Source organism: Myotis lucifugus, unplaced genomic scaffold, assembly GCF_000147115.1.
Source record: "Myotis lucifugus unplaced genomic scaffold, Myoluc2.0 scaffold_421, whole genome shotgun sequence".
NCBI lineage: Eukaryota > Metazoa > Chordata > Mammalia > Chiroptera > Vespertilionidae > Myotis > Myotis lucifugus.
The window spans coordinates 513,503-522,384 of record NW_005871469.1 but is presented as its reverse complement, the minus strand read 5'-3'; the positions used below and the strand labels follow the sequence as shown (position 1 = coordinate 522,384).

The 8,882-nt window shown below is 51.1% G+C and overlaps 1 protein-coding gene across 1 annotated transcript in view; it reads right to left on the bottom strand.

Moving 5' to 3' along the window:
* Positions 1–1,569: 1,569 nt before the first annotated feature.
* Positions 1,570–8,882, bottom strand: part of LOC102434760 (cytochrome P450 2S1) — a gene marked incomplete at its 5' end in the record, with an annotated part of 7,917 nt that continues 604 nt past the window's right edge. Inside the window, 5 exons of the mRNA XM_014467974.2 lie at positions 1,570–1,898; positions 4,809–4,950; positions 6,633–6,812; positions 6,960–7,120; positions 7,535–7,684. Coding sequence (XP_014323460.1) covers positions 1,681–1,898; positions 4,809–4,950; positions 6,633–6,812; positions 6,960–7,120; positions 7,535–7,684 — 851 coding nt within the window. The remainder of the gene's footprint in view (positions 1,899–4,808; positions 4,951–6,632; positions 6,813–6,959; positions 7,121–7,534; positions 7,685–8,882) is intronic.

Genomic DNA, 8,882 nt, shown 5'->3' with positions numbered 1-8,882 from the left:
TAGCATCGACATGTAACAAGCCTTATTACGGGCCAAGCAGTTTATTAAGCATTTTATGTATATTACCTCACATGTAATAGGTACATGTCTTCCACTTACACACACACACACAACCACACATGTAAACTCACTATACGTTTTAACAAGCCTAGGAAGCAGTTACTAATATGATCCCCATTTTAAAGATGGGAAAACTGAGGCCCAAGGAACTTAAGCAACTTGCCCCAAGGCAACATTTGACACAGCAGAGCTTGTTATTTTATTATTTTTTAATACATATTTTATTGATTTCAGAGAGGAAGGGAGAGGGAAAGAGAGATAGAAATATCAATGATGAGAGAGAATCATTGATCAGCTGCCTCCTGCACACCTTCTACGGGGGATTGAGCCTGCAACCCAGGCATGTGCCCTGACTGGGAATCGAACCAGGGACCCTTCAATTCGTAGGCTGATGCTCAAACCGGCTAGGGCCAGAGCTTGTTAAAGTAGAGGCCTGGTGCACGAGATTCATGCACTTGGGAGGGGGGTCCCTCAGCCCGGCCTGAACCCTCTCGCAGTCTGGGAGCCCTTGGGGGATGTCCGACTGCCAGCTTAAGGCAGCTCCTCCATTGAGCGTCTGCTCCCCCCCACCCCCCTCACCGGTCCAAGTTCAGGGAGAGTGGCAGCCCCTTCAGCTGAGATCAGAGTTGCCATGTTCCCAGGACTGTGTTGGAGGGTGAAGGAAGGTAGGGAGTGAGGAGAGCAAGAGTGAGGGACCTCCATTGCTAGGAACTCTGGCTAATGGGCTCTGAGCTGGGGAGGTGAGAGGACTATAGGAAAAGATAGGGTCATGCTATTGCTATTAAAATAAGAGAAAGGCAGATAGCAGTGGTTAAAGCATAGGCTTGGGTTAATATCTTTCCCTGACCACTTGTGGGCTGGGTAAGCCTGGCAAGTCTTCTGACTTTCAGGGCCTCAGTTTTCTCATCTGTAAGATGGGCATGTTCGTGGTGTAGATTTGCTCTGAAATCTAAACACCTGGCACAGAGCAGGTCCTCAATCATTATTACTGTTGTCACCATCAGTAGTGGTTGTCGTTGCACAGTCACTGTGTTAACAATAGTCCCTGCTGCTGCCTCATGCACAAGGCTGCCACCCCCCAGGTACCGAGAGCCAAGTTGGTGCTTTGCAAGCATTGCCTCATATGATTCCTTGCAATCCTGGTTAATACTATTACTTTTCCCAATTTAGAAGAGGGGTAGGTGGAGGCTCAGAGGGGGGAGGGATTTGCCCAAGGTCCCAGATAAAAGACTGGATTGCAACTGCCAAGGATTGATTCTACTACAATGAAGCTCAAGGAGGAAGTTTATCAGAAGGTGCCTTAGGTTTCTGAGGAGACATCGCCCCCTGGTGGTGCTGGCTCCAAGTTGCTCTCTAGTGAAGGGACAGGAACTGAGATGGGCAGAGGAGGAGGAGGAAGAGAGGCGAGAGGACGAGAGGATGATGAGAGATGAGGAGGAGGAGGAGGAGGAAGAGGAGGAGGAGGAGGAGGAGGAGAGAGAAGGCGAAGGAGGAGGGGAGAGGAGGAGGAGGAGGGGGAGGAGGAGAAGAGAGGAGGAAGACACAGAAAGAGAGAGACCAAGATCCAGAAAAAGTCAGAGAGACACAGATAACAACAGACTCAGGCCTAAGGCAGAGATACTACTGGGCATGGCTGCACCGCAGACCCACCTGGGGCAGGGTGTATCCTCGGAAGCAGGTGGTCCTCGTGAGGGCTCGGGGTATCCCCATGGGCACCAGGGCCAGCAGCCGCTGCGCCTCGTGCAGAACCGCGTCCGTGTATGGGAGGCGAGCTCGGTCCCCCAGGCCTGGCGCCCGGCCAGCACCCAGCTCCCTTGTCAGTTCCTCGTGCACGCGTTCTGCCCCCAAGAAGAGGACTGGAGGTCAGAGGGGTAGGGACCTCTCCCTGGGAGCCCCATCTTCTTGAGCAGCTGTGGTTAGGGATGAGGCTGGTGGGTAAGAGGAAAAGCCCCAGCCCTCCCTGAGCCGGGTCCCACACATCCTGTGTGGAGGGCATTACTTCGCTCCTATCTTAACTCCCTCGGCTATTCTGTGAGCGAGGCACCAGTGTCTACCCCCATTTCCCAAACGAGGAAACCAAGGCCCAGAGAGCTGGAATCACAGCTGACTCTACTCCACCAAGGCCACCAGACCTCAAGTCCCATCTGTGAGGTCAACGAAGGAGTCGTGAGGGATTACGAATTTATTCAATCATCCATCCGCACACCAGTGGCTGACCCTGGATGGCTCCAGCACCCAGTGAGAGGAGTCAGCAGCTTTTAAAGGTCTTTTTGCGGGATTTTTCTGGGCGGAGACTTCTTTATGCATACCCGGAGGGGAGAGAATGTGAAAAGTGGTCTTCAGCAAAGGGAATGTCCATAGTGAAATAATCTGAAAAGCCAGTTGGGGGTGGGGGGAGGGGAATCAACTCAATGGCTCCACAAACCTAACAATTTGGCTGGTCTGAGTGCAGTGTCTTACTTCTTATCCAACCATCCTGGCCCCCGGCTTCACCTGTCCTTTCCTCCCCTTTCTCTTTTCCCTTGGACAACAGCCCATTCTAACATTCCCTCCCACTTTCACTGCAATAAAATCTCAACCACTCACTGTCACCCCTTATTGGCAGTGCCATGGCGACTACCCTCTCAGCTTGGAGTGCAGAACTAGAAAAAGGAACCTCCTACCCTTTAGTCCACCTCTTCCCCTTACACCTATCAGCTTGTCTCCGTGATCAGGGATTATTCTTCCTCTGTGGGGAAAACACATACATCTGTCTCCCCATCAGCTGGACAGGAACCTGAACTCTTGTCTCTCATCAAATGTAGATGTGGCCCCCAATAATCAGTCTTTACCTGTCCCCGTAACCCATCATATCTGACACCAAAGAGGAGTCCAGATAATCCCTCTCCTCATAACCCTCGGCATCACAGCAGGGGTTGGAACTGCCATCGAGAGCTTAACCACTGCTCTACCTATTTTGAAACGCTGTCTCAGGACCTACAAGAAACATGTGGCCCTGGCCAGTTTGGCTCGGTGGATGGAGTGTCGGCCTTTGGACGGAAGGGTCCCAGGTTCGATTCCAGTCAAGGGCATGTACCTTGGTTTCGGGCACATCCCCAGTAGGGGGTGTGCAGGAGGCAGCTGATTGATGTTTGTCCCTCATCGATGTTTCTAACTCTCTATCCTTCTCCCTTCCTCTCTGCAAAAAATCAATAAAATATATTTAAAAAAGAATTAAATGAGTTAATATTAAAAAGAAAGAAAGAAAGAAAGAAAGCTGTGGATGCCCAGCAAGGGGCAAAACTGGGAAAACAAGAACCTCACCCCCAGGGTAACCTATTCTCCCCTTTCATATCACTAGTGAGGCAACTGAGACCCCTACTCTTTCCCCCTAAAAATAACATCTAGGTCTCAGTTGTATTTCAGCTCCAGGCCCAGAAAAGCAGCAAAACCAGACAAGTGATGCTGTGGCAGCCTCAGGACCAGCTTTTACCCCCCAAGTCACTCAACAGGACCGTTTCGAGCCTTCACCAACCAGTCTCTTGGGGAAATCAAGCTGCTGCACCCCTAGTCCAGCCCACTACTATCAAAGTCCATTCCATCCCACCTCAGCAGGAAGCAATTACAGAAGATATGACCTTTGTCCCTATTCCATAAAACAAAAAGGCTGGAATGTTAGGTTTGATGGAGCAATTGAGTTGATACCCTTCCCCCCTGGGAACTGGCTTTTCAGGTCATTTCACTATGGACATTCCCTTTGCTGAAGACCACTTTTCACTTGTGGTGGGTGACCACATTCCATTGCTCTCCCCTTCAGGTATGCATAAAGAAGTCTCCGCCCAGAAAAATTCCACCAAAAGACCTTTAAAAGCCACTGACTCACCTCACTGGGTGCTGGAGCCATCCAAGGTCAGCCACTGGTGTGCGGATGATTGAATAAATTTGTAATCCCTCACCGTAATCCCTCACCACTCTGGCCTTGTGTGTTCCTCCTTTGGCGACCTAACACCATCTTCCAGGTCAGCCCACCCCACTAGCTCAACAGCATTTATCTGCCCAACGTGAGACGCTGGAGTTCCTTGGGGCTTATTAGCAGCCCTATACTGTTCCTCACCATCCCAGCTTCAGTTCCAACCTGCGCTCTCAGGACCCCAATTTGTTTTTCATCTCCTGTCCTGACCCTCCTGGATGCCTCCTCACAGGTGGTCCCAGGCCCCTCACACTCAAAGTGTCCCAAACTGGCCTCAGTGTCTTCCCTGAAACAATCACTCTTCCTTTCTGTTCCCATCTCGGGGTAGCCCCCCGGTCCCCCAAGCCCCTGGCTAGAGCCCTGGGCCTGCCTCTGACTGTCTCCCTCCCCATCTTTCTCTACCACCTGCCCACTTGGCCCCTTCTTTTCTCTCCACAGCTTGACCCAGCCCTGTCCTCTCCCACCCAGGTCCCTACCCAGGCTTCCCTCCTACTTCATGGAAGCCCAAAGAATTTTTCTAAAATGCTAATTTGACCCCACCTCCCCCTGCCCAACATCCTTCCATGGATCCCCATTGCTCAGGATTAAGGGACAAGGCCCCGAGACATCTCCTGCCTCATTTCTCACTACGCCTCATTCGACAACCAACAGTCCCTCCGCTTCTCGCGCCTCAGACACCCCAGATGCCAGGCTCATGGTCACCTCCAGCTCTGGCTCAGGCTGCCCACTCTCCTGAACATTCTTCCTCTCCAGCTCTCACTTCTGTTACCAGGGCCTGGCTGGTGGAAAAGGCTCCTACCTTGGACCTGAGGGTATTTCAACAGGAGCAGGAGGGTGTAGCGGACCGTGGTGCTGACGGTCCCCGTCCCCGCAAACAGCAGATAAATGACAGTCATCAACAAGTTCTTGTCAGTGAATTCTGTGTTTGCATCACGTTCCTCCTGGAAGAAACCGGGCAGAGGGGCTCAGAGAACACAACCTGCAGGTAGCGGGGGGCCGCCCAGCTGGTCTTCGGGTAGCACAGCAAGTTCAAGCTTTGTCAAGGAGTTTAAATAAATGTTTGGGAAAGTCAGGATGTGGGCTCTTGATATTATTCTGTCTGGTTGGAATGTTTTTAAAAATGAAAGAGAATGGCCACCATAAACACGCAAACAGAAAATGACAAGTGTTGGTGGGGATGTGGGGAAATTGGAACCAATGTCACCATTGGTGAGAATGGAAAATGGTGCAGCTGCTCTGGAAATGGTATCACAGTTTCTCAAAAAAATTCAAATAGAATAATGATACGATCCAGCACTTCCACTTCTGGACTTATCTCCAAAAGAATTGAAAGCAGAGTCTTGAAGAGATTATTTGTACACTCATATTCACAGTGGTGTGAGCCACAATAGCTAAAAGGTGGAAGTAAGCCAAGTGCCTATCAATGGATGAACGGATACATGAAATGTGGTCTATCCATACAATGGAATATGATTCAGCCTTAAAAAGAAAGGATAGCCCTTGTCCAGCTAGTGTGGCTCAGTGGTTGAGCATCTATCCATGAACCAGGTCACAGTTCAATTCTTGGTCAGGGCACATGCCTGGGTTTTGGACTTGATCCCCAGTGTGGGGTGTGCAAAAGGCAGCCAATCGATGATTCTCTCTCATTATTGATGTTTCTAATCTCTAGCTCCCTCTGCCTTCCTCTCTGAAATCAATAAAAATACACTAAAAAAAAAAAAAAAAAAAAGAAAGGAAATCCCAACATATGCTACAACATAGAGGAACCTGAGGACATTATGCTAAATGAAATAAAGTAGTTAAAAAGGTCTAATACTGTATGGTTCCACTTATATGAGGCACCTAGAGAAGGCAAACTAATGAAGACAGAAAACAGATTGGTGCTTGCCAGGAGCTGGGCCGGGGGAATGGGGTGATGTTGAGAGTATAGCACTTCAGCTTTGCAAGTTGAAAGGAGTGCTGGAGACTGGTTGCACAACAATATAAACACACTTAACACTGTTGAACTGTACACTCAAAAATGGTTAAGATGGTGAATTTCATGTTATGTGTATTTTACTACAACTATATTTTTAATCAAAAAAATAAAAAAGAAATGGGGCCACATATATAAGAAAAAAATTCTCTCTCCATGAACAAGGTGGCTGCATTTATTCAAAGGATGTGGCCCTGAATAGCTCCCATAATTCCAAAGTTCCATAATTCCAAAGTTTGTACAATGCAAAACTAGTTATTTCCACAGGAGTTCTCATTTTCTCATATTGTTCTTATATAATTAAAAAGCAGACTTTATTAGAATAATTGGCTAATGCAAAGTTTCATAAGGAAATGACTAAGTCTCAGGAAGTGTCCTGTGTGGGTAGGGGGGGCAGGGGTGGGTGGGGTGAAGCAATGGTGGCCATTGCTAGTGGCAGGTCACTGGGCATGGGGGTGAGGTTGGAGGGAGGAGAGGGGAGAAATGCAAGAGACTTGGATACTCATGAAGTAGGGGTAGGGAGAGGCAGAGAGAACAATGCATTAGAAAGAAGAGATATGCACACACATGCACAGACACACCTGGGTGGCAGGCAGCCAGGCCACCATCCCCATTCAGGAGCGCCTCCAAACCTCCACCTTCCCCCACCTTTGCCATCTTCAGCAGGAAGGCATCCACAACATCGCGTGCAGGGCCTGAGGGGTCCAGGCTCCCCTGGTGCCGCTTCACCTGCTCAATGGCGAAGGTGGCCAGGGTGCTCACATGGCTGAGGAGCTGGGTTTGGGAGCCTGGAAGGCGCTGCAGGAGCCAGGAGAACATCTCATAGGTCTGTGGGGAGAAGGGCAGCTGTTTCCATGGGGCCTGGCCCTGCACCAAGGTGGAAGGGCAGGTGGATGGGGTGCTCTGGGGGTTGCCTGGAAGAGGAAGGCAGGAACGTTTGGGGAAAGTGGTTGGAGAGGGGGTCTCACCGCTTACCTGGCCCCAAGGGGAGCTGATCCCCAGCAGGATGCCACCAGCAGCCTGGACCACAGCCTGGAACTCCTCATCCTCATAGGGAAAACGGAGGCCCACGGTGAGGGAGCAGGCAATATTGGAGGTGGCCTGGGCCAGCAGCAGGGAGGGGTCAAATGGCTGTCCTGGTGGGGAGGAGGCAAGGAGGAGTGTTGTGATGGAATCGGAGAGGACCGACTCCATGGGGGCCAGAAACAACCACAAAGAGAAAGGCATCGAGACAGGGACAGACAGACAAGGACAGAGAAACAGACAAGGACAGAGAGAAAGAGACAAATAGAGACACAGACAAACAGGCAAGGAGAGAGACAGAGAAATTTACAGGAGAGAAAAACAGAAGTGGAGAGAGAAAGAGGCAGAAAAGTGATGTGACAATACCAGGGACACAGAGACTCTCAGGGAGACGGCAGGGCAGCGACAGAGGGAAAGAAGGAGCTAGAGGTGGAGTGAATAGAGCCCCCAGCCCAGGCACCATGGGAGGGTCCTCCCCACACTCACTCAGGACCCCAGGGACCCTGGGCTGGCCCTGCCCTGCTCACCTGCTGTTCCCTGGAAGGCCTCCACCAGACACCGGGCCTCGGCCTGGATCAGCTCCTCGCCTTCTCGCTTCCCCATGCCCAGGTCCCGCAGAGCGAGCATGGTAAACCTCCTCAGCTGCCTCCATCGCTCCCCATTGGAGAAGAAAACCCCTGCACAGAAGGCTAGACTCAAGGAGCGACTGGCCCCTCTCTCCATTCCCTAGGACTACCCCTTCCTTCCGAAGTGCCCAGAGGGGGTTCTTCGGGCCCTGTCCTGAGTCCACATCTACCTAGTCCAGAGATGAGGACTCAGTAGGTGCTTAATAAATACCTGTCCTTGGGGCAGAGGGTGACATTTTCCTGAGAAGTTGGTAACTGGGATTATCCAGGCTCCTGTTCTGTGATCAACCAGCTGAGTGAAGATTCCTTCCTCCCTCCCTTCCTTCCTTCCTTCCTTCCTTCCTTCCTTCCTTCCTTCCTTCCTTCCTTCCTTCCATCTTTTTACTCCTCTTTTCACCCACCCATACTTTTATCCTTCCTTCCTCTTCTTCCTTCCTTCCATCCCAGCATTTATGGAGTACTGTGTGGTCCCCTGCCCCACGTTGTTTGGAGGTTGAACAGGGAGGGAAGAGGATGGAGTTGCAGTTTTCCTCCCTTATCTCAGAGACCTGCCCTGGATGGACCCTTCCCTGCTCTGAGCTCAGTGTTGCCACTTGTAGAATTCTGGCCTGTAATGGCCTCTTGGATGCCTCCTCCCAGGTGTCCCCATCCACCCACCCCTCCACTGTGTCCCCAACTGGCCTCAGCATCTCTCCTCCTCCCTGTTCTTAGTCCTGCCACCCCCCACTCCTGTTTGGAGTCCTGGATTCCTCTCCAAATCCCCCCTCCCCTCCCACCAACCCCAAGGCCCCAGCCATGATCCAGCCCAGTCCCCTCCCTGGGCTCCCACACAGCAATCAGGGACCTTTCTAACTCTGTACCCTTTCCCTGCTTAATATCTATTGCTTCTCCAGAAAACTCGAAGCCCAAACTCGGTGGCAGGACTCAGGCCCTGCATGACCTGACTAACTTCAGCTTTATTACTCATCCCAGTACAATGGCACTGTCTTCTCTCACTTCCTCAAAAGTGGCAGGATTCCCCCTCTTTGCCTGTTCCCCCTGCCTGGATCACTCAGCTCTCCATCCTCCCTGAACTAACTCTACGTCTCCACGCCAATGTCATCTCCTCTGAGAAGCCTTCCCAGATTTCTCCCATTCTCCCCACACCCCCCACACTGTAAGATGGGACACCACAAGCATTCTCACCTATGGAGAATTCCCAGGAGCCTATGGTAGGCCCAGTGTAAACGAAAACCTGGCAAGCTGAATG